The sequence below is a fragment of the Solanum tuberosum genome, unplaced genomic scaffold, assembly GCF_000226075.1.
Source record: "Solanum tuberosum cultivar DM 1-3 516 R44 unplaced genomic scaffold, SolTub_3.0 scf00021, whole genome shotgun sequence".
Taxonomy (NCBI): Eukaryota; Viridiplantae; Streptophyta; class Magnoliopsida; order Solanales; family Solanaceae; genus Solanum; species Solanum tuberosum.
The window spans coordinates 294,859-320,902 of record NW_006238947.1 but is presented as its reverse complement, the minus strand read 5'-3'; the positions used below and the strand labels follow the sequence as shown (position 1 = coordinate 320,902).

The 26,044-nt window shown below is 31.1% G+C and overlaps 4 protein-coding genes across 9 annotated transcripts; all 4 read left to right on the top strand.

The window, feature by feature from the left end:
* The first annotated feature begins 4,633 nt into the window (after window positions 1-4,633).
* Window positions 4,634-8,734, top strand: LOC102606153 (tropinone reductase homolog). Its single transcript, XM_006341139.1, has 5 exons — window positions 4,634-4,704; window positions 4,812-5,019; window positions 5,771-5,987; window positions 6,804-6,916; window positions 8,552-8,734. Exons 1-5 carry the CDS (start codon window positions 4,634-4,636, stop codon window positions 8,732-8,734), a joined length of 792 nt encoding a protein of 263 aa, XP_006341201.1.
* Window positions 8,735-10,000: 1,266 nt separating this feature from the next.
* Window positions 10,001-14,164, top strand: LOC102605816 (tropinone reductase homolog At5g06060-like). Its single transcript, XM_006341138.2, has 5 exons — window positions 10,001-10,213; window positions 10,542-10,749; window positions 11,766-11,982; window positions 13,058-13,170; window positions 13,904-14,164. The coding sequence occupies exons 1-5, from the start codon at window positions 10,119-10,121 to the stop codon at window positions 14,081-14,083; spliced, it is 813 nt and encodes a 270-aa protein (XP_006341200.1). The 5' UTR covers window positions 10,001-10,118; the 3' UTR covers window positions 14,084-14,164.
* An 864-nt stretch (window positions 14,165-15,028) lies between these two features.
* On the top strand, window positions 15,029-17,591 carry LOC102596831 (tropinone reductase homolog). Of its 2 annotated transcripts, none has more exons than XM_015305937.1 (5): window positions 15,029-15,236; window positions 15,483-15,654; window positions 16,429-16,645; window positions 17,120-17,232; window positions 17,381-17,591. In XM_015305937.1, exons 1-5 carry the CDS (start codon window positions 15,142-15,144, stop codon window positions 17,558-17,560), a joined length of 777 nt encoding a protein of 258 aa, XP_015161423.1. In that variant the 5' UTR covers window positions 15,029-15,141; the 3' UTR covers window positions 17,561-17,591. The 2 variants fall into 2 exon arrangements, with proteins under 2 accessions (XP_015161423.1, XP_006341006.1); XM_006340944.2 differs by having other exon boundaries at window positions 15,030-15,236; window positions 15,483-15,690.
* A 2,787-nt stretch (window positions 17,592-20,378) lies between these two features.
* Window positions 20,379-25,744, top strand: LOC102595602 (ultraviolet-B receptor UVR8-like). Of its 5 annotated transcripts, none has more exons than XM_006340941.2 (11): window positions 20,379-20,695; window positions 22,228-22,301; window positions 22,392-22,476; window positions 22,635-22,763; window positions 22,871-23,104; window positions 23,266-23,505; window positions 23,778-23,821; window positions 24,220-24,408; window positions 24,778-24,868; window positions 25,315-25,358; window positions 25,440-25,744. In XM_006340941.2, exons 1-11 carry the CDS (start codon window positions 20,476-20,478, stop codon window positions 25,560-25,562), a joined length of 1,473 nt encoding a protein of 490 aa, XP_006341003.1. In that variant the 5' UTR covers window positions 20,379-20,475; the 3' UTR covers window positions 25,563-25,744. The 5 variants fall into 5 exon arrangements, with proteins under 5 accessions (XP_006341003.1, XP_006341002.1, XP_006341001.1 ...); XM_006340940.2 differs by having other exon boundaries at window positions 22,225-22,301; XM_006340939.2 differs by having other exon boundaries at window positions 22,228-22,476.
* The last annotated feature ends 300 nt before the right edge of the window (window positions 25,745-26,044 follow it).

Here is a 26,044-nt window from a genome sequence, read left to right as displayed (position 1 = left end):
CAGAGTTTAGAAATAATCAAGACTCATCAATAATACAAAAGATAAGACATGAGAGAGGACGATCACCTTTTCCTTACATTATACATAAAAAATATTATGAGGAGCTAATAACACTTGTTTTCTAATATTAAATTATGGTAAATTGTTAATATAATATTGTCACCTTTATCAGATTCTACTTAACTCGAATGTCTTCATTCTCATCAACTTGTGTGCCTAATTAAAAAAATACTATAATATTAACAAAAGTTATGGTCCTACTTCTACTTCTTGTTTCTTAAGTCTACAAACAAGAATTATAAGTAGTATAATAGAGATATGATTAATATAATTAGAAAACGAAAGTTAATTATGGGGTATTTTTTTTCAAAATAATTAGGGGACAAAGATTAGAGAGATATAGACGTATTAATTGTGTGAATGAGGTGACACTCTTTGATTGGGATGTGGTTGGCATTAAACAACTTATAACTAAAATTGCATTAAATTATCATATGTCTTTTCACTTAGATAGTAGTATTAAAATTCAAACTTGATCTTAAGTGATTTGATGGTTTGTTTGTTATTCGTTACTCTATCCGTTTTAATTTATTTGTCATGTTTTGACTTCACACGAAATTTTAAAAAATAAAAAAAACTTCTGAATTTATGATCTTAAAGTAAAAATATATAACATGTACAAAAATATTATTTAATTTTGTGACGTTAGACATAATGTCAGATAAAAAAAGACACTTTTTTTAACGAAGGAGAGTATTAAATTACATAGCCTTGATTTATGGCGCATAATTCAAGTCAAATTAAGTATCTATATTTAATTTGTGTATTCTCACCGACAGTTATCGGTAAGTAATTATCATTATAAAATATTTTTTTATTAGTTTGATTTTTCATTTTTAAGAATAATAAAGAATAACTTTAGGTGAGCTAGGTCTAAACCTATCAAGTGGGCTGGGGGCTGGGCTGGCAGAGGTCTTGGGCCTGATAGATTGGCCCAAGTGTTAGTTCGGGTTTCGGCCCTTCGGTGCACCGGTTCGGTTAGTTAATATTGTATTTGGTATTTTTCACTATTTCATTATTTATTTTGTGATTTTAATCTATTGAGTATACATGTTTTTTGTATTCATTTATTACACTTATTGCATTTTTTTTGGTGCAGAATATATGTATCTCGATCATGAGTGGGTCACACTAATTGTTGAGTTCAAGTTCTTTATTTTCGGAGATTTTTGGTTAGCTGTTTGGCTAATTTGCGGCACTTGACTCCCTTAATCCTTATACTTTGCTATCATTTCCTTTTTTTCAGACAACGTATCGATTTTTGAACAATTATATGTATTATATTTATAGTCATTCTTGTACACTTGACATTGAATCTTGATATTATATTTTGTTAATTTCTACACTTGATTTCTATTTTAAAATTTCTATGATTTTAAACTTGTTAATATCTTATTTCCACATTATTTACTTGCTTTTGAATTAGTTAGATGGTGGCTTATTTACTTGCTTGAAACAATTATTCCATGAAGAATATCACAATTATGGAATGCATGATTTAATTTATAGTAGTATATTCTTAATTTCACATAGTTATATGTCAACGCTAACAAACTTCATAAATCTTAGTGTGTGATTTTCCAAATTTAAGGTTGACCGGTAATTATATAGTACTAATAAATTTAACTTAGGTAAGTTTTGTGTTGTATTGATTGTATTTCATAATTAACTTGCATAGGTTAAATCCAAGTGCAAAAGTTCAAAAGCTACATTACAAATCAGACCATTATTTCCTTCACGTATCTCCCACCATGTTGGAAACGTGGCATTTCATGGTCATTATAAATATTAAATATATATTTTAATAACGTTACGTTAGAATCAAATATCTTTTTTTCACAAGAATGGAAGGATTTTATTTTGAGTAAATGATAAGGTTTATTCATACAAGGAGGAATTAATTTGAACGATATAGTACTCTATTGAGAGCAGCTGATACAAAAGAAGGAGATGCTTAAAAAAACATAAGGCTGATTACTTTTCATATTGGGATTGTTTGATTTCCTTTCGTATATTGCTAATAGGTCTGCTACTGCATTAACGATAACACATATCAATAGTAACATTCACTAAAATTTCATCTTTGTATGATCATACATATTAATTGTACTAAGGGTGTCTGATTGAGACTTGATCAAATATACCGAACCATTATAAAAATCATCGGATTACTATATTTTATAGCCATTGGAAAAGTACAAAAAATTCATGATCAAACGTGTCCTTAGCAAAAGTAGTAAACTTTACTATTGACCAACATTAAGCATACGTTTTGTCTCTTATCATACGTTTTATAGTAGTTGCCCGTCCTTTGATAAATGTTTATAATTAGTTATTGACTAACTTGGTCTAATCCAAAATTCAATTATTTGATACCACTAAACAATTTTTTTAATGGAGTGTTTGGTTAAACATCTCTTTCTATATTGGAGAAATTGATGATTTATATATTATATTTTGAAAGAGATAGATGACCTCTTCTCTTGAAGAGATTGATTGGATTTCAATTTGAATTTGAATAGGTATTAGAATTGGATTAATGGAATGAGAGTAATTAATTAAAGAATAATGTTTTAGTTGAAATATAGATTTGGTAGGTAAATGAGAGTCAAGTTATAACATAATGGTATAGTTCGATCCTTCTACCACAAATCCACAACATTCCTTTCTTTCATTTTTTTCCTATCGTATAATAATAATAATAAGTCAATAACTATGACTCGATTTTAAAGAAATTAAGAAAGACTATATGAATTTTAATGATCTCTGAATTTTTACATTATCTTCAGAATATAGGAGGTATGCTTTATTCAATAATTTAATTTTAATTTCAATTTGTGTTGAACTTATGTTGAAACCATCAATCTTGTACAAACAATATCTAGAAGTAGGGTCGAATCTTTAGTCAATATATGAAGTCCATGTTGTAAGAGTCCAAATTCAAAATGTGCTTATTTGTTTGAGCTTTCTAGTTCTGGATTAATTGGAATTGGTATGAGAAAAAGTCATTGAAGACAAAATTTTATAAAAACGTTATCTCACTCTATGATCATCACAATAAGTTAACTAATACCTAATATTTTCACACAGTTGAATTTGAAAAGGGTAGGGTGTATGTAGACCTTATCACTATCACAAAAGTAGATAAATTATTTATGATAAATTCTCGGCTTAAAGAAAAGTAGTTCCAAGAAGTCCAAGAAAAAGTAACAAAAATACAAAAAAAATAAAAATACCATATAGTAACAAAACAACAGATAATAATAGAAAAGTAACTACAAGTCTACAACAAAATTAAATGATAGTCGAAGTGTAAAAAATAACAAGTAGTAATAGAATCGAAGGACAAGCAATTACCGAAGCAATGCTACAACTATTATACCTACTCCCTTCTACCCTAACATACGTCCTCCATAACCAGTCTCGCTTCCCTCATCTTGTTCTCCACCGAAGTCACTCACACATTGTCCCGGATATCCTTATTTCTAATCCCACCTCTCCTATTATGCCCATACATCCATCGCAACATTCTTATTTATATAACTTTCAACTTCTAGACGTGGGAGTTCTATGACCATCACAACGGCAATGGAAAAATTTATGGTCAAAAGTCTTGGGCTCAGAACTATGAAATGTCTCCCTCCATTTCATATTAATTGTCGTATTTCATTTTTCGAGAGTTAAAGTTTTACGTTTTATGTTTAAGGAAATACAGTGTGTTAGAATATTGAATTGGAGCGTCCATATAATGATGATAATTCAAGAATGATGTGACTCGATCATATTGGGCCCATTAACTACCTAGGCCCAAAATTATAGTTGATTTCACGAAACAAATTATACAAATGTATAAGAGATGCATATACACATGTATACATATTATATACGCTGCTTATACACTATATAATGTACATAAGGTATCATATATATGGTGTATGATAATGTATATGAGGTGTATATACAACGTTATACACCATTATGTATTATATATACACTGCGTATATAATAAAAAATATACACCTGGATCGGTAAAGATTGATAATAGAAAATATGTTCTAAGAAAGATATTATTATAGTTCTTGTGTTGTTGGTGTGTTGTTGGATTCGATTACTTAGTTACTAAAACATTGCATCATTATAAATAGTAACTTGTTTAGCTGGACACTTATATATCTTTAAAATACACTATTAAATAGTGAAGGGGTAATAGGTCATGCTCAAAGTTTGAGATTGTTACAGCAATTTCGGTCAAAGTTCGGATATATTTCATACCTTTTTCCCCAAAAAAATGCTTTTGTTATTTATATTCCGCAATTTACTTCTTGTTTTGTGACCGAATAATTCGATTCTTTCAGCATAGTAGATATAGCAAAAATAACAAATAGAAAGTCATAAAACATAAAATAAAGGAATCATGAGTCGATAATTTCCATGATTATTTTGTTGCATCTTCCTTGTTTATATCGGTCTCTGTCGAACCACTTAAATGTAAAAGAAGAAATTAAACTTAATAAGTCTCTTATAAATTATAGATTTTATTGTTGATCTCTAATTAAATTAACTAGAATTAGCAATGGATGCTGATGGTAGGTGGACTCTTCAAGGCAATACTGCCATTGTTACGGGAGGCACTCGAGGCATAGGGTACGCGATCTAATTTTCAATCAACTGCAAAATTAAGATTTAAATTTTATGAATTTGAAATTCTAATCTATTTAATTTATCATTTTTGGCTTATTTGCACATATTAGGTATGCCATTGTAGAAGAATTAGCAAGTTTTGGAGCAAATGTTTATACATGTTCACGTAACCAAATGGAGCTTGATGAATGTCTTAGAAAATGGAAAGCTAAAGGTTTTAAAGTTGGAGGATCTATGTGTGATTTACTATCAAGAACTCAAAGACAAAAGTTTATGGACAACGTTAGCAGTTATTTTGATGGAAAAATCAATATTCTTGTAAGTTCAACTATGCAATCGTTTTCTTTAATAAAAAATGAAATTTACTGGCTCGACTAATCTGCATTCAAGTTATGAGATAGGCCTATTGAAGGAATAACTTTGAATTTTTTTATTTTTTTTTAAATATCCATAATTAGTAGGGGTGTTATATATCTTGAAAATAAGTACAAGAGGGGGGCTTGACCTTTCCTCAGAATACAACATAAGGATAAATAATTCATCCTTTACAAAAGGAGGGCTTGGAGATCAATATCTACGAGGTAAACTCCGCACATCTAAGAACAAGTAAATTAACTAATAAAAAAGTTCGATTTGTCGTATCTGAGTCTAATGGATGGCAGTTGACTCATTTACACTTTTGACCTATTTTGTGTTGGTCTTTAATTTCTACTCCTTCGGAGTAAATAATTTTTTTGTTGGACATCATTTTTTTTTTTTTGTATCATAATGTTTTATAAGTTATATTCCACATCTTTAAAGAATTTATGTCCCACTGGGTCATCATATATAGGTTTGATTTTTAGGAAGAAAAACTAAAGATCAATCTATTTAAAAGATAAAAATAAAGATTAATCTATTTGAATGGTAGAAAAAAAAATTACTTCTGATAGACGTTCAACTCCAAAAAGTGCAAAAATTCTTTTAATTTCTGTGTGAAGTTAATTTAACTCGATATAATTAGGTTAATTGTTGCTATATTTTACTCAAATATTATTAAATTTGACTTAATTTTTTTTATGTTTATTAGATAAATAATGCTGCTGTGATTGTATCAAACTTAGCAACAGAATCCACTCATGAAGATTACAACACTATGATGGGCACAAATTTTGAGGCTTCTTACCACTTATCTCAACTAGCACATCCCTTCTTAAAAGCCTCAAAAAATGGAAGAATTGTTTTCATTTCTTCTGTTGCTGGCTTTGTCTCTCTGCCCTTCTGTTCCATTTATTCAGCAGCTAAAGGTACTAAGCTTGTTAGACTATGATCGAAAAATTACGTTTTATGTCTATTTTTGAAAATATTGATGTCACGTAGATATAACTGGATAATTTACGAGAAAGAATGAACTTGAAAATGAGTGATCTTGAATTTATTTTACCTCATTTGTTTTATTTAGGCAACATTTTTATATTTGTCCGATCAGAAATTCAAGATCACTTATTTCAAGGTTATTAGGGTATTATTTAATTAGTACTTGTTATTGAATTTCACGTGTATACCCCCATTAAAGTGTCAAAGAGCTAGCCAAGTCGAGCTGAATTTGTACGGATGAAAATTGACCAAGTAAATAAACCAATGGGTCGAATGGGTTGGTTTTAACATGTCCAAAGGTGTTTGGGTTGAGTCAAAATGAGCTAAACAATGACTCATAGTCCAAACCGCTCAACTTTATACCATTGTTATTAAGTTCTTATTTCTTTGTTTGTTTGCTTATTTTTGTTTACTTACCAAATAAAACTAATAACTTTCTTTAATTTAAGGCTATACATAATGCATTAAACAAAAATAAAGTTACTTTTGCAATTGTTTTAGATAAAAATGATTCATGGATTAATCTGAATTACATATTTAGTTCAAATCAATTCATCTTTTAGATAGACAGATCAAAATGAATTGAGTATATAAATAAACAGGTTATTAACCTTTTAAATTTAAATAAATTGGATGAATTATATTTTCATAAATTAATTTTTCAGACGGCGTAAATAATGTTTACATCTACAAGATGTAGGAATCTTATTTGATTTCTTTGCCCATTTTTTCCCCTCTAAATTAAGGGGCAATGAACCAATTGACAAGGAGTTTGGCATGTGAATGGGCTATGGACAATATTAGAGTTAATGCAGTTGCACCATGGGTAATCAAAACCTCTCTCATTGAAGCTGCTTCAGTAAGTTTAAGCATATTATAATAATGAGTTTAAGCATATTTCAATATGGTTATTTTTTAGATCTCAATCTTAATTATTAAGATTTTTATCATTATATAAGTTTGTTTTATATCCACTTAATATATCTGTAGAACAATTCGTTTTTTTTTTGGTAAGTAAGCATTTTATTACCAAAGAGAAGTTTACAGCTCAAAAAAACTATTTTGACTAGAGCGAACCCAACTAATAACCTTTCATCTCCTAACCATCTATCGACTCCTTTAGCTTGGATAGTAGTTCAACATCGTCAAGTATTTAGGTAATTTCACTTTGAGACAGCCTCTGAAATATACGTCTTGAATTATTCTCTTCACACGGTCCGATATTTCTCTTCTTTTGCCTTGAAAAACAATTTGGTTCCTCTCTTGCCACATATAATAGATGCAGCCTGTTAAGGCCATTCTATAAATTGTTGTTGCAACACTATTTCCATTATGATGATTCACTGCCAATGTAAGTTCTTCTTCCCATGCTTTTGCTTGTCGTCTCTGTCCTAGCCATTGTAGTAGCTTGTTCCACATTGATGCTGAAACAGAGCACTGGAAAAAAAGGTGTGAGATCGACTCATTCTCTGATTCACACAAAGGGCATACTGGATTAACACTCATTCCCCAGTGAATCATCCTATCCTTCGTGTACAACCTTCCATGAGCAACCATTTCGGGGCAGAAGGGGTATTGCAAACTAACTTCATTACCGTTACGGTCATTAATCATCATTATCAACTATTATCGTCCATCCACTTGCAACTAACATCTTCATCAGTCATAATAACCACCATCGCTATCAATCACAACAATAAGTTGTTACCGCAATAAGTCACCATTATAATCATCATCACTAACTTCATTACCAACCCATCAATTACTATTGCTAATCACTATCATCGATCAGACATAACACATCACGATATATTTTCAACCATCATCATCATTCATAACCACCATTGACTATCACTAGCCGTCATCAAAACTACAGATTTCCACCATCAATTGCCAGTCATTATCATAACTAGCTACTATCCGCAATCATAACATTAACCAACACCATCCCCAATTGGAAGCACAATCACAACGCTAGTCATTATCATCACCAATCGCTATATAATTTTCTATAAATATGTTGTTAATGTAGTATTAGATTAATTTAGTATTTTGTTGAATTTTATATTTATTAAGTTTTACATTCAGATTTTGAAAAAATAAATCATCTCAATTATTTAATTTTCAAATTTTAATGCATCATCTTAATTAATATTCATATGTGCATTTAGATTCAAACACTTTTAAAAAAAATTCATGTCTAGGGTGTTATATATCGAATGCATAAGGAGGGTCCGAGCTTGGTCTTACCTCCAAATATAACACAAGAATAAAAAATTATCTTTCACAAAAAAGAGTACGGAAAGCTAATTTAGACATGCCAACCCTGGATGGTTTGCAACCTTATTTGACCTCCCTTAAATATTAGCAAGTTTCTTCAAACATTATTTGTATTTAGCCGGAAAAGCCTGTGAGATTTGAATTTTTATAAACATCTTAATATTTATATATGTATTTAGATTCAAACATCGTAATTTAAATGATTTTTTTGCAGCAAGATTCAGAAGTGAAAAAAAGGATCAATAAATTAGTGAGTCGAACTCCTATTGGTGGTCGACCTGGAGAGCCAAAAGAAGTGTCAGCCATGGTTGCCTTCCTTTGCTTCCCATGTGCTTCATATATCACTGGCCAAATTATGTGTGTTGATGGAGGAATAACTATTAATGGATCTTGTTAATCATTGTAATCACATAAAATAATAAATAAATAAATAATTAAAACGTCATTGATTTAATTGTCAATGTTGGGGATTTAATTTATCAGATGTCTGAAGTTTGAATCTTAGAATTACCGTTAATTTCAAAAAATATATTTCCGCACTTAGCTAACATTTAAACTCATGATTGTACGTGAGTGGATCATATGTTTGGAGTTTGGATAATAAATTAATTAATGATTTGGAGAATGGCCTACCAATTAAATGTTCCTTAATTTTTTGTAATTTTAAATTTGTCACGTGGAAAGTTAGAATTAAAAATGTGTTAGAAAAGAAAAGAAAATTTCTTTTTTAAAATGGATTAAAAGTGAAATTAAAACAAATTGAAATAAAAATAAAAGGTAATTTGGAACATGATAGTTATATATTTCTAAAAGGTTTAATTATGTTGCTCATAACTTAGTTAAAATTTTCAATTTCTTTGGTGTGTGGTTTCTTGATAACAAATATTACGTACCAAGTTAGATTGTAAACGATACTTTATAATTTTTTTGAAGAGAATAAAATATATGGAGATGAAGAAAGTTTCAATGATGTTAATATTTATCAAATTTTCAGATACAAAATAGTTACATGAATAAAGAATTTTATTGATAGAGAAAATTGAAATAGAAAAGATACTTTTCTACATAGCTTTCCCCACCTAAGAGCATATACTTATAGGCTTAACTAACTGCCTTCGCTACCATCACTTAGCCACCTTCACTATTGCAAGTTTTCTTCGAGCTCATGACAAAGTCAGAATTTTTACTAAAAGAATCTAAATTATAAAAAGGTAAATAGACGAATTATTCGAAGAGGTCTAACATAATTATTGTATATACATAAAAATTATTTTTAGCATATATAAATAATATAATTTTTTGTTGAAGAGAATTCAAATAAACCTCTAACTCGGTTCCACCCCTGTCATCACGTGCTATGCATGTGCTCTGGCCAAAATTAGTTACGTGTTAGGCATGTGTTGTGATCACAAATATAATACTTCAACATTTAACAATATTAATTAATTTTCTCTTTTGACATACTTTTATTTAGTTTATTTTTCAAATTTTATCTGATACGTGCAAGATCATAAGATTAATGAATAGTTTGATACATTTGAATAAAGAGCTAGAGATCCATTGTGGTACCATTACAGTAGTACTCTAATTGACATGATATATAAATTAGCTAGCCAATATATTTTGACTATACATGTCACAAACTTTATTACAATATTACAGCTGTAATTGAACCACTTTTTCATGGCTTGCCTTAATTATTACATTTTGTCACCTATTTAACACAAAATTATATTTGCTTAATTCCTATTTGATCTGTATTTAACTAGAAAGAACCATAAATGGCAGAAAAAAAGGAATCCAATAATAGTGAAGATGGAAGGTGGACTCTTCAAGGGAAAACTGCACTTGTTACTGGAGGCACTAAAGGCATAGGGTAAACTTATTTGAGTTTTAAGTGTTTCATATATCTATCGATTTTACTTGTTTACCTTTTTTAGTCGATATATTATTTTTTTTATCAAAGTTAATATACTTTGATTGTACATTGTTATATACATTTTTTCTCTGTCTCGATTTATGTGAGATAATTTGACTTTTAAGAAATTAGAAAAAAATTATATGAATTATTTATATGTATTATACATCTACTCGTTATTCCTACGGTAAACACTATTTTTCTTAGATTCCACTTGTAAAATTATATCAAATTTGTTGTTATTATTTTGTTGATATTATTTTTCTATTGTTGGGTCGAAAAATAGGCATGCCATAGTAGAAGAATTAGCTGAATTTGGTGCCATAGTTTATACATGTTGTAGAAATCAAGAACAACTTGATCAATGTTTAATGAAATGGAGAGGCAAAGATTACAAAGTAGAAGGATGTGTATGTGATTTGACTTTGAGACTCCAAAGAGAGATGCTTATGGAGAAGGTTACCAATTTTTTTCAAGGAAAGCTCAACATTCTAGTAAGTTTTTTTCTTAATAGAATTTTACCTACTTTCTTCGTTTCAATTTAAGTGATACACTTTAATTGAATTTAAAGTGAAAGAAAAAGGAAAAAACTTTGAAAACTTCTGGTCAGGATCGAGGTGAAGTCAGGTAGGTAAAAGGGGTGTATCTGAACCTCCTTCTATAAAAATTGTATTGTATATAATAGGTCAAACTGCAAGCAACTTAGATCCAAACGATATCTAATAGGTTAAATTGGATGATTGCTTTTTTTTAATTATTTTACTTTGAATTCCTCAACAAAAAATTACATTATATATTTAAGGTAAATATTTTACTTTTTATAAATACTACCTTAAACATAAGAAATCTCTAACTTGAATGTAAAAGTACTACAATAATCCCAACTAAAAACACATCTAACTTCAATGTTAAAAATACTATAATACCCCCAACTAAAAACACTCAGTTTAGTATATCTTCTATATTTTATATTTCATATTTATATACAAAGGATTGTGCATTTTCTGAAAGGTTGTGTTTTGCTAATCAAGCACAATAAGCACATGTTCATATTACCATTTGTAATTGATTATAAATAGAGGGGTTTTCTATCATTTTTGAATTATGAATGTTTCTACTCTTCTTCTTCTAATAAAACCTCAAGTGTGATCTATAGTCACTGAGTGAATTCGTAGTTCAGTGGAACTTGAGGTATACCACTATTCTGTTGAAATAAATCATATTGTTTTTCAATTATTATTTTTTTGTATTTTGAAGGAATATTTTGACGCAACTGTTGATTGATCTTAGATTATATCACATATACATAATTTAATATACACACGCAATGCATGTATCGAGAAACTAGTGTATATAAAGAGAGAAGAATCCCCTGAACACAAGACTGAATGTTGAGTTTAGATTTCATATAATTTTTATTTTTCAAACACCCTTAATAAAAAGTCTGAATTTATCACTGCAGTTATAGCCAGAAGATATTTAACTTTTTTTTTTTTGTCTTTGGGGATAGATAAATAATGTTGGTATACAGATAGGTAAGCCAGCTACAGAGTACACTGAGGAGGTTTACTCTATTATCATGAAAACCAATTTTGAAGCTTCTTACCACATCTCTCAAATTGCACACCCAATTTTGAAGGCCTCAGGAAGTGGAAGCATTGTCTTCATCTCTTCTGTTGTTGGGTTTGTGGCATTGCCAGCAAATTCCATCTATTCAGCAACTAAAGGTAATCCTTATTCAATCAATACACATTACTCGATATTTGATATTTATATTGACATCCAATTAAATTTAATATCGCGCATTACGTGACTTAAAGTTTCTAGAATAATCTAATGTACTAGTATCTAGGATAATCATCTTAAATGAACTATCTAAATATTCTACAATACAAGATAAAGTTACTAGATTTTTCTTGTAAATAAATGTATCTAGAATACTTTCTAGAAATACCTCTACATAAAGTATAAATAGGGGTGACCTTAATTATTAGTTATTTGTAATCAAGACAATTCAAAGATATTCAATAAATTTTCTTCCATATTCAAGTTATCATTTCCAAAATCCTACTTCTCTCTTTTAGTTTTTTTTTTAGTTGAATCTTCTGATCTTATTTATCGTTCTTGGGCTAACAGAAGGTCTTCCAATTATACTTTTCTTCTGTTATTCTCTACCACATATTTATGGGGTTGTTCTTCCAACGAAACTTTTTTCATTTTCTAGACTCAAACTCGAGATCTCTAGTTAAAGGTGGGGGATTCCAACCATCCTACCACAATCCATGCTAATAAATACATGTTAAGTGTATTTGGCGGAATACGACATAACTCATTTTTTATAGAAAATATTTTCTAGTGTCTGAAAAAAAAATTAAATATGAATTAAAGACTAGTAATCGTACTAGCAAGTCCGAGATTATTTTGATAAAGTTTTTCAGTATTAAAGATAAATAATAATATCAAAATGTTGGCTGAAATAAGGTGAAGTTCAAAAGGAAAACGACTTATGCCTAAGTGAAAGGAAGTCACTTTCCAATATTTGGTGGAAAATATTTTTCTGGAAAAACATGTTCTATCAACCAAATGCAATAATATGATTTTCTTATGAAAATTTGTTTTTAAGAAATGACTTCTATCGTAACAAATTTATTTTTCAGGCTTCAAAGATTACTAAAAACTTTTAAATAAATAATCTTTCATAATGTGCATTTGATGTATTAAAAATGTAATATGTGCAAGCTAAAGTAAAATTACTAGTACCATTACACAAAATTATTTTTGTATTTTTTCTCATGTTTATAGGAGCAATCAATCAACTTACAAGGAACTTGGCTTATGAATGGGCTAAAGATAATATTCGAGTTAACGCAGTAGCACCTTGGATTATCAAAACATCCCTCACCGAAGCACTAAAGGTAATTTACTAGCTAGGAGACTTACATATTTTTCTTTGTGGAAATAATTTATTATAATCATGATTTGAATTATTAATCGTTAAAAATCCTAACAATCCTATGTTCATAAACTTAAAAATCCTCTAAATGGAAAAATGTTTTTTTCTCTTCAAAAACCTAGCCATTATTTTTAAAGGGAAAAAGGTCTAACATACCTCTCAACTTGTCATTTAGAGCTGATATACCTTTCGTTAGAGAAGTGACTCGGATATATTCCTAGCACTATAAAAATGACTTACATACACCCGACTGTTATAAAGTTGCACACATATACCCTCTTATCTACTAGATGTAAAAGAAAAATCAATTTTGAACTATTTTTCCAAACATGATTATTTTTTACTGCTTTGATTATCGTTGTTTAAGTTTCTTATTCTTATTTTATTCTTTAGCGTAAAACTATGAAGAAAAAAAGATCTGTGAATGGAAAAAATAGAAAAATTAAATCAATGTGAACGAAAATGTTATGCCTAAGGGCGGAGCTAGTTTACGAATTACTGGTTTAGTCAAACACAATAACATTAGTTAAAATTTAGTATTTGTCACAAAAAAAATTTGTTGAATATGCATTGATTATTAATTTAAAACTCAATTATTCAAATGAACTAGAATTTCAAACCTCTAAACTCTTAATCTTGATTTCACCTCTGATCACTTATGCGGTTACTAATATTTAATCTAATTTTTGTTCCAGCAAAATCCATTAGTTAAAGAACTTATGGAAAAAAATATTAGTAGAACACCAATTAGCAGAGCTGGAGAACCTAAAGAAGTTTCAGCAATGGTGGCATTTCTTTGTTTCCCTGCTGCTTCATATATTACTGGTCAAGTTATATGTGTTGATGGTGGACTCACAATTAATGGTTCTTCTTAACTATTTTATTTTATGTGTTAAATAATAAATATGTACTTGATTGATATGTAAGATGAACCTTTTTTTAATTAGTTTAGTTAATTTGGTCAAGATGGGTTGAGTTACTTATGCACTAAACAACGTTAGTATTTAACAGTAATAACATAATTGTCGTTTTATTATATTTAATGATAATAATAAATATGAATTGTTATTGTATGATGCCTTCACGTGCAAGGCATGTGTTGTGACCACATATATATAGATATGATATATAGAAATTTAATTGAGTAAACAATTTACAATACTCTCTTGTTAAATATTATTTGTCATTCTTACTAAAAATAGATGATCATTTTTTATTTGTTTTCTGCTATTTTAAAAAGAAAGGAGTATTAAATAAAAAATAATCTAGTCAAATTATTCTCTAATTATAATTTTTGGCTTTGTTCAAGAATCTATTGCATATGAATAGGCTCTTCCTTAGACCTTCAATGAGAAAGCGGTTTTTTCCCAAAATTCCAAGAAAAATAAAATAAAATAAAATAAAGTCTATCCACACTAACCGAATCTTTTGAAAAGGATGATAAGTATTCCAAAACATCGAGTTTTAATTAATATTGCCTTAGAAGGACAGAAAAAAAACAAAAAGATAATAAAGAGCTAGAGATCCATTGTGGTTTCAGGACGGCCACATATACTTTATATCAAGTAACAATTTAATTTTAAAATGCTTATTTTATCTTTAGTGAAATGATTTATAGTCACACAAATTTCTATCATTCATTTTAGACCACAAATTTTAAAATTTTCTTTAATTTCTTAAATTTTGTGCCGAATCAAAATACCTCACCTAAAATGAGACGGAGGGAGTACTGTATAATAGTAATTGACATGACATACTAGCTAGCCAATAAATTTGTGACTATAGTAAGTGCATGTCACAAACTTAGCAATATTACACAGCTGTTATTGGACCACTTTTTCATGACCCCTTAGCACATTTTGTCACCTATTTAGAACAAAAATATGTTTGCATAATTCCTATTCAACTTAAGTTAAAGCAAGAACCATCATCAATGGCAGAAAAAAATGAATCCAATAATAGTGAAGATGGAAGGTGGACTCTTCAAGGGAAAACTGCCCTTGTTACTGGAGGCACTAAAGGCATAGGGTAAACTTATTTGAGTTTTAAGTGTTTTCATGTATCTATCGATTTTACTTGTTTAACTTCCTCAGTCGGTATACATTGATTATAAACATATTATAGATGAATTACGTAAATGTGTTATACATTCATTGGCTATTAAATCTAATTAAATTATATACACACTATTTCTTTCAGACCTCACTTATTGTATTGGATTTATTATTTTATTGTTTTTGATATTATTTTTCTTTTGTTTGGGTAAAATAATAGGCATGCCATAGTAGAAGAATTAGCTGGATTTGGTGCCATAGTTTATACATGTTGTAGAAATCAAGAACAACTTGATCAATGTTTAGAGAGATGGAGAGGAAAAGGTTACAAAGTAGAAGGATGTGTATGTGATTTGACTTTGAGACCCCAAAGAGAGATGCTTATGGAGAAGGTTATCAATTTTTTCCAAGGAAAGCTCAACATTCTAGTAAGTTTTTTTCGTAAAAAGAATTTTACTATTTTCTCCGTTTCAATTGATGTGATGCACTTTAATTGAGTTAAAAGTATAAGAAAAGAAAAACCTTTTTAAACTTCAAGTTAGGGTCAGTGACATAGCTATATATATCTAGATTCAAGAGTAACAATTTCGAAAAATTATATTAAATTTTGAATACATTTCGTAAAATTTCTAATTTCGCCACTGATCAAGGGCGAAGCGAAGCCCAATAAGAGCAGAGGGTGCATCCGAACCTCCTGAGATAAAAATTACACCATGTACAAGGTTATTATTAGTTACTATGTATATATAATAGATGTTGAATGACTGAATACTTTTGTTTTCTTCGTATAATTACTTATTCATATTTTTGAACACTTTTAATGAAAATTCTAGTTCAACTACTATTTGTGATAAACTTATGTATAAACCATCAATATTTTTGCGACTTAAAGTTATCTCATTAAAATAAATTCAAATTTTGATATTAAGTTATTTTTAAAAATATAAAAGAATATTATTTTTTTCTAGAATATTAAATGAAAATAAAAGTACATATAAATGGAATACATATTTTGTCTGGTTTAAAATTTAAAATTTACCTTCAAGTTTTAAGTTCAAACTCCATGTATTATATTTTTATTTTTCGAATCTCCTTAATGAAAATTTTGATTCTGTGATTGCGGCTATAACTAGAAGATATCTAAACTTTAATTTTTTTTTATATAGATAAATAATGCAGGTATACTAATAGTTAAGGCAGCTACAGAGTTCACTGAGGATGATTACTCTCTTATCATGAAAACCAATTTTGAAGCTTCTCACCACATCTCCCAAATTGCACACCCAATTTTGAAGGCCTCAGAAAATGGAAACATTGTCTTCATCTCTTCTGTTGCTGGGCTTGTGGCATTGCCAATAAGTTCCATCTATGCAGCAACTAAAGGTAATCCTCATTTAATTGAGGTTCGATTAATTCAAATTTGCGCATTATAAGACCTATTTATATAAGACCAATGAGACTTTTTTCATTTTCAGGACTCAACATTTTAATTATTTTTTTTGTCCTCTCATTTCAAATGATTTGAAATGTTAGAATATTTTTGTGGACAATGGGCTAGCGATAGATAGAGCCCTAAAGAACCACTAATTACTAAAAACTTTAAAATTATAATCTAGAAAATAAGTTATCTTTCAAAATCTTGCATTATTTGATATATAAAAAAATGTAATAGATACAAGCTAAAGTACAATTACTATTACCAATATACACTACTAGAAAATATGGAATTAATTTAATCCCCAACTAGTTCGTCGTTATATAGCATGTGATTTTTATTGTTTAACTATAAAATTTTATTTGTCGCTAATTCCTCGAGTTCTGATATAAAAATTCTTTTGTATTTTTTCATGTTAATAGGTGCAATGAATCAACTTACAAGGAACTTGGCTTACGAATGGGCTAAAGACAATATTCGAGTGAACGCAGTAGCACCTTGGATTATCAACACACCCCTCATCGAAGCAGCGAAGGTAAAATACCATGATAAGAAAATTAATTAATCTGACTCAATCCTAAAATTTAGTTTATGACGTGAAAATTTTCCTAATAAATATTTTTGAATGATATGTGAACGAAATATTATGCGATTACTAATATTTTATCTGATTTTTGTTCCAGAAAAATCCACTAACTAAAGAACGTATGGAAAAAAGTATTAGTAGAACACCAATTTGTAGAGCTGGTGAACCAAAAGAAGTTTCAGCAATGGTGGCATTTCTTTGTTTCCCTGCTGCTTCATATATTACTGGTCAAGTTATATGTGTTGATGGTGGACTCACAATTAATGGTTCTTTTTAATTATTTTATTTTATGTCTTGAATAATAATAATAATGTACTTAATTAATATGCAAGATCAATTTTTTTTAATTAGTTTGGTGAAACCGTGAATTTTTTATGTTCTAATTAATTATATCATATAATTGTTCACAAGTTCACATGCTAGGCATGCTCTGTGATCACAAATATAGATCCATTGTGGTACCAGGATGATCACCACATATATTATATGCCTAATTAACATGACATGCAGGGGCGGATCTATTAAGGGGTGTGGGGTGCTACGCCATCCCCGAACTTCGGCGGAAACTCTATATATACATAGGTATATATATATAATATTTATATAAATATAAAGCGTGTCACCCAAAGAATAAAATTGGCTTGTGGCGCCATGGTAGGAGGGCAACTTTAGAAGGCTGATGTTGCGGGTTTGAATCCCATTTGTACCATTTTTTGAGAAATTTGTTGCAGAAGTTTTTTTAAGAAAAAGGAAATTGTTGCACACGTTCTTTTAAGAAAAATTAGAGAACTAAAATTAATTTATATCGAAAAGACGAATAATTTAATCAAATATAAAATTAATTTAATCGATAAGTCTATTTGGCACCCACGGACTCTAAATCTTGGATCCGCCACTGATGACATGTAACTAACATCGTTCGTGGTACAGTGATCAGACTGTTTCATTCTTAATTAGAGGCCTAGATCAGTAGAGTATGAGCCCTGGTATGGAGAAAATTCTATTGGGAGTGTTACTTCAGAATAGGTACTACAATGCGCGATTTGAGTTTAGTCGATACTCTAATGCAAACTCCAAATACCGAATGATTAAAAAAAAAAACATGACATGTATATGTTAGTTAGCCTATTTACTGGGACTATAATAGGTGCATGCATGTCACAAACTTGCAATAATACACAGCTGTAATTGGACCGCGTTTTCATGTCTTGCATTAGTACATTTTGTCACTTATTTAACAGAAAAATATGGAACCTTATGCACTATAATGGTGAAGTCACTAAACTTGACCAATTATAATAGTAACATCATAGAACTTACATTAACGTAACTGAATTTTATTTAGTGAACGATAAAATGTATCCATCATGACTGATCTTACGTGCTTTTAAAGTGGATAAATTCAATTACTTTAATATTGTAATGTTAGTATTTGTCATTGTACTAGTTAGCGATCTACTTGTGTTATTATTATTGCACTAGTTTATTGTTCTTGTTACTCTCTTGTAGCCTTTGCATTGTTGTTAGTTTCTATGTTTCTTTCTACAATAATACTTCCTTCTTTGAATTTATTACATTTGAATCGAGGACCTGTCAGAAATAACCTATTTATCTCTATCAGATAAATAAAATTTGCGTACATTCTGATTTCGGACTCTATCTTTACTATACCACTTGTAGTATTTTGAATATATTATTAGTGCATATATAATTAAATAAAGATGACGATTGAAATAAAGATTAATATCGAGTAAAAAACCATAAATCCTTATAGGAACTCCTGGATTAATACTCTATCCGTCCTATTTTATATGACACATTTTTACTTTGCACTTGCATTAAGAAATGATGTAACTTTACCCTTCTACCCTTATTTAATTTTTTTGGAACTCAAGTTTTCAATCAATGAATATGAATTAATTTATTTTGATTAATTAATATAACCAATGAACATGAATCATTTTACTTAGTTTTTCTACGTTGGTCAAATGTATATTTTCAAGGTTAATAACTCATAAGGGTAAAAAAGGAAAAATATTGTAATTTATGCATTAATTTTATGAAATGACAAATATTATGGATCAATTATTTACAAAAGAGATAACATATAAAATAGGACGAATGAGTATTTTAACTGAAGAGACAATTAAATGGTAGAACCCACCACATAGCACGCAAGTAGAGGAATTTCCAATGGAAAGGCCCACCTCCACCAACTAGAAATTTCCAGAGTCTTCTAGTGACTTCCTGGCATAAAAAAAAAGAGATTCCATCACTACTTTTTGTTGATTACTTTTTGTTGATTGTGATTAGATTATTGCATTATTTGATATTATTTTCTTATTAGTTGCTTTGTTTCTCTATTATTGTTTTCCTTTTACATTATTCTAATGTGTTTTATTGGACTGGGACACTTTGGAATTAGTCTCCTTACCTCAAAAGAGATATGGTATGGTTTTTTGCGGACATTTAATTATCCTCTCTAAACCTTTCTAGTAGGATTTCGTTAGGTATGTTGTTGTCGAATGTTGATAGTATATAATGTTTTGATTTATAATTTAGCTCCATACTTTCATTTCTAACTCTCTAAACTCTCAGTTATCTTACAAAAAGTACTAATTTGCTTTTAAACAAAGATGTAATTTGTTAACTTTAATTTTCAATAAATTTTTTATGTGAAACTTTAACATATGATCAAATCAATAACTGAATAATTCTTGTAATTTTATAGTTATTAATAAATTAAATCAATAAATTTCAATATATCAAATCGAACGGACCAATGTTAGTTTTAGCGGAAAAAAGGACGGAAGAAATTTATGATCTTAAAAAAAAAGAACTTTCATTTGGCCATTGACAACCTGTCCGTTGATCTACAATACACATCTTACATCCAACGGACAAGCTTATGCCACGTCAGTAAATTGAAAAGTCTACATCTAGAAACTTCCAGTGAATTCGTGGCCTACAACAGAAGGGCTGCCACAATCAAACACGTGTCTCCTGAGATCCAACTGATCCGACGTGGCACTATTAATTTACCTGTTAATGATACGCCTCTGATTTTTCATATTATTTTATTTCTCCAATACAATTAATTTAATTTCTTTGGTAGCTTCTAGCTGCTTCTGAAACAAAAGTTCTGGAAACTTCTCTGTAGAAAATTTGTGAATTTCGATTTTTTCTGAAGAAATGAGTGAAAATGGTGGAAGAGAAGAGGAAGAGGAGTTGAAAATGGAGGAACAGAAGAAGAAGTATGAGGTGTTAATGTGGGGATATCTTCCCGGAGTATTGTCTCATAAGTCGCCGTTAACTTCTCCGGTGGAAGTTCAGTTGCCGGATAACGGAATCGATGTTCAATCATGGAAGGATGTATGTGGAGGAGGTTGTGGTTTCGCTATGGCTATTTCAGGTTATATGCTTAATCTTTGTATGGATTTGTGTTCATATATGAATTTTTCTAGATGTTTACAGATGTATGAATTAGAAGAAGTAGATCTCTAGATTTGTTCAATTTTGTGTTGCTAGCTTTTCTATTGATATTCAGATATTGAGATCTGCGATGATGAACTTAATGAAGTTTTTGATTGTCTTTTGAGGTACTAATTGACAGGTATGGTAACTCTTGAAGCTTCCAGAGCTTGTTCTGGAGATTATTCTGACTTTTTTAACGAACTTTAGTTAGTTTGACCCAGATCTTATCTATTCAGACATGAATATTTTCTCATATTAATGTAGTGGACTAAGAGAGAGTTAATGTGGAACAGCCAATTGTGAAGATTAGAATAGCGAACTGTGAAGATAAGACTCCGACCTCTGTACCTTTATTTTATTTGATAGTGTCACATTAGTTTAGGGTATGAGGCCTCAAGCAGAGGAAGATGAACAATAGCTACGGAAAAGCTTGAACTAAGCGGAAGTGTAGTAATTGGTCAATTTTTGGGTATTAGGTCAGCTTTTTGGTATATTCAGGCCTAAATCATTGCACACTATCTGAAATTTGTTACAAATCTCCTTAGGGAGTCGAACCACCCGCATAGGAGGCTTATACATCTCTGAGTTAGACTTCCATTCATGTATTGTCACCAAAAAACCTTCCTCAATTAACACAACAACTCTTAAAGATAAAGTAAACATGATCATGGGCCAATATCTCGGTGTTGTTGACGGTATGTATGAATACTTTACCAAGCGGCACATTCTCCAGGTCTGAAGGGATTCAGTACCCAACTACCAATTCCTCTTGGAACTGTTGTAGAAAATTCATACTTTCTTTTTGATGTTGCCCATCCGTAAATAGGTTTAAGCTAAGATTTTGCTCATTAGCGTAATGATATATGTCTGCCTCTAAGCGGTGTTGTCGATAGTGAGCTTATAGTGTGCTTAAGCCTTGAAGCGATGCTCAAAATGTGTTGAGTCACTTAATGTGGACTTTAATGTTGTCATCAAGGTTCTAAGACATACTTTTGCTTGCTAATGATCTTCTTCTGAAGAGGTGACACTGAACAATTGATATATATTTTAGGGACTATTTTATACCTATTCCCAGATATAAGAGACCGTTTTTGTCATTGTCTTGCTAGCTTTGCATCCTACCAAGGCTAAACTACTATTGTTTTTGAGACATCAGTTTCTACTATCACAAGAACAAAATTAAAGTTCATATAAGCACAACTTAACGAAGCATTGTATGTATCTTTGTAGAATTCGATGAAAAGACAGAAGCTATAAGAGCAAATTAAATGGTAGGAATTGCATCTGACGCAAAACAACTAATCCTTTGTCATGAATACCTATCCAATCTTATCAAAACTATTCGATTCTGGATCTTTCAGTCCATTCCAATCTCATCCTATTTTATACCTTCTTAATATTTTTCATGAAAATGACATGACCCTTGATTTTTGGGTTTTAACTATGTATTATTTGATAATTTGGCAGCAGGGTCTGGAAAACTAATCACGTGGGGTTCTGCAGATGATCAAGGCCAAAGCTACTTGACTTCTGGAAAACATGGGGTATGTGGCAAATCTTTCTTGTATGGACTCATTTATATAGTTTCCTTTGAATTGATTTTGCTATCTTTTTTCATTACTAAATTTATCAAGGAGACTCCAGAACCGTTTCCGCTTCCAACTGAAGATCCAATCGTGAAAGCCGCAGCTGGTTGGGCACATTGTGTATCTGTTACTGGTAATATACTCTCACCCAGTCTTTCTGGGTTGTCATCTACCTCTTCAGCTAATTCAGAATGTTATTTGGCAGAACCTTCTATTTTCTTTTCTTATTTCTACTTGAAATATTATGTAAAACAGCAAAGACAAATGGTTATGTGATATATTTCTGTACAGAAAAGAATGATGTGTACACATGGGGCTGGAAAGAATGTGTGCCTTCTTCCAAGGTTGTTGCAAATTTTGTTTCTGGAGGGAGTTTTGAAGGGGATGCTATTCGGAAAGAATCAGTGCCAACTGACCAAGGTAATGGAAGTTCAATTTCCAGATTAAACCATTTAAGAATTTGGCCAGTTCAGCTGCATGTTTATCCCTGGTGGGATTATCTAATACTATAAGGACTAATTCTGCAGAAAGCCCTCAATCTCAAGGCTCCAAGCCAATTGGTGGTTCAGTTGCTCACCAAGATAATAAAAAACCTGAAGAAACTGCAAAGAGGAGAAGAACAATGACGGCTAAACAAGAACTTGAAAGCCCACCCCTTGCTGACGAATCTCTTTCTGCACCAGCTTGTATTGTAGAACTGGATCCAGGGGTGAAGATAACCTCCGTTGCTGCTGGAGGGCGCCACACTTTAGCATTGTCAGGTAATTTCACTCCTCGTAGCCTGTTACTGTCATTTTAGAAGTGGAGTCGGTAGCTTTGTGGTTACGCCATATAGTTTTGTAGGTCATATGAAGTACGAAGATATGGAAGAACTATAATGTAAAGCAAGACACCTGATGCATCATATTTTTGCCGGATTTAGATGTGGGACAGGTATGGGGTTGGGGCTATGGAGGTGAAGGACAGCTTGGTTTAGGCTCCAGGATTAAAATTGTGGCTTCTCCTCATCTTATACCTTGTCTGGATGCTTCTTCACATGGACCTGACCGGAGCCTTGGGAGTCCTCAAGGAAGCATTACCACTGGGAGTCAGAAACGTAAAGCCTTGGGGAGCTACATAAAGAGTATTTCTTGTGGTGGTCGGCATAGTGCAGTAATCACAGGTTAGCATGGAGTTTAGTTTTAGTACTTCTCTTGAGCTCTTAATTGGGATACCTTTTTCTTTTTTTACAATTTAAGCTGCACAATGTGTGAAGAAAAGAAGAATGCTTTTGGAAATTTATTAGGTTTTTAAGTTTGAATGACTTTGAGTTACTCCTTTTACAAGGGAGTTAGACTTCATCTTAAATCATTGTCTCTACTTTTTGCATTTGAAAGTTGAGAATGATATTTCATTTGTCATTCTGCTCAATTTGGTCTTTGTTTCAATTGTCAGATACTGGGGTGCTGCTTACATTTGGCTGGGGATTGTATGGACAGGTAAATGTTTCATATTATCACACCTGAAATGTGATGTGTGTCTTGTCCTGTTACCCTCAAAAGAATTTTTCACATGCTATTCTCTACAATTTCAGATTTACAACTAGAAACAGAGTAATGTTCCATTTCAAAGAAAAGAAATATAGAGTAATGTTGAGCTAGCTGCATCTTGCTTATAGTGTTGTGGATATATGTTTTGTTGCTATAATTGAATTTTTAGCACTTGATAGCGTATCTTTTCACACTAGCAGACAACTGTAATGTTGTCAGATTTTGTATTAAAAAAAAAGATCAAAAGCACCAGTAAGTGTGACCTGCAGTTTCAACTTTGTGGTGCCTGGTTCGCGGTACACTTCTTTTCTTAATGTCAGTCCCTTAGCCTCATTCTTTGTATTCAGTGTGGACTAGGTAATACAAATGACGTGCTGAGGCCAACTTGTGTGTCTTCTCTATTGAACACTAGAATAGAAGCCGTGGCAGGTGGACTGTGGCACTCTGTGTGCTTATGTGATCATGGGCGTGTGTATACTTTTGGGGGAAATCAGTTTGGCCAATTGGGTCTAGGCACAGGCACCGACCACACAGAGGTGCGTCCATATTTTTCACTTGTTTAATGTCTGTCCAGTCAACTTTTGTTTGTAGACTTGACAGTTCCAATGTCCAATAATAATATCTAGTTGAAGCTGAATTATCATTTCATTTAAGAGTTTGGTTAGTCGTACAATGAGAAGTGCCAAGAAGTGGGATTTGATGAAACCCCAGTCCAGAAGTTATCCACAACAGTTGTAGCTTTTAAATGTACCTAGACACTTAAGGGGTAAGAGATATTGTCAATTTCTGACAGCCAATTAGTTAAACCATATAATTCCCTACATATTTGCAGTTCTGTGGCTGCATTTTTGTAAACCTTCTTTGTTTGAGGGACTTAGAAACTCAACAGGAGATTTCTGTTACAGACATCACCTAGACTTGTGGATGCCCCAATACTGGAGAACAAGAATGCCAAGGTAGTGTCTTGTGGAGCTCGCCATAGCGCAATAATGACAGGTAAGAGCCCAGACTCCAGACTGTCAAGAAGATGAAGTGCATTTTCAGTCCTGATCAACTGGACAAACCGAGTTCTTTTTTTATTATTATTAATTGAAGACAGCTAGGATTCACTTAGTTCAATCTTAGACATAATTATCTCATTTGTGGTGATCTGAGATGGAGATGTTACATGCAATTGCTTATATAACTGTGACTAGTTAGTATTTGTAACTGAAAATTCTTTGAAATTTTACGAGTAGTAAATATGCTTTCGACAACGAGTTTGAATATACTTGTTTCCTACCCATGTGGGTACATCATATGGTCTGTTGTTCCACTATCAAATGTGTGTTAAATCAATCAGATACTGATAAGAGTTGGACAATAGGAAGCCACTAGCTTGTCAATTTGTCTATATAATGTATATGTTAGTAATTTAAAGATATCTTTTGCTTTGACTTTAGATGACAGCAAAATTTATAGCTGGGGATGGAACAAGTATGGTCAGGTATGTAAAGAGATTATTACTCTTCCACAAATATTACATTTATTTATGTTTCTATTAAACCTTTTTGCCTTTCTGTTCCAGCTTGGCTTAGGTGATACAATTGACCGTAATGATCCTTGTGAAGTGCCCACCGACGATTGTATGCCGAAGAATGTAGCGTGTGGGTGGTGGCACACACTATTACTTGCTGAAAGCCGTCCATGATCTCTCTCCGTTATTTGGAGAAAAGCTAAGTAACCCACTGACAGCAACTCTCAGGTTTACTTTCAAGATTCTGGAGATGTTAGAGCTGTAGTATTTGTTAAATCAATGTACAGCATGTTGATTGTAACATATTTTTAACTCACGTATTCTTCTCAAGTTTTATAGGCTTATTTGGTGTATGATAAGCTCTTTTTCCTCTTTAAGTTTTACAAAATTCATCTTTTATGGACGATCTTGCTGGCATGTTAAAGAAAAATGTGGCAAGCTGAGAAATACCATGTAAAGCTTCAGCTTGGCCACTGCAGATGGCGAAGGCTGGGTCAAAGAGAAACATTTCTTTTAGAGCTGCCGCATGTTTTATTACTAAAGAAAGGATTGAGCGTAAGTGCAAGGAAAACTTGTTTAAACACACAATATGGCAATTTTACTTCTCAATTTAGGAAGAATTTCTTCTATTCTCTAATCACTCTGCTATTCACACA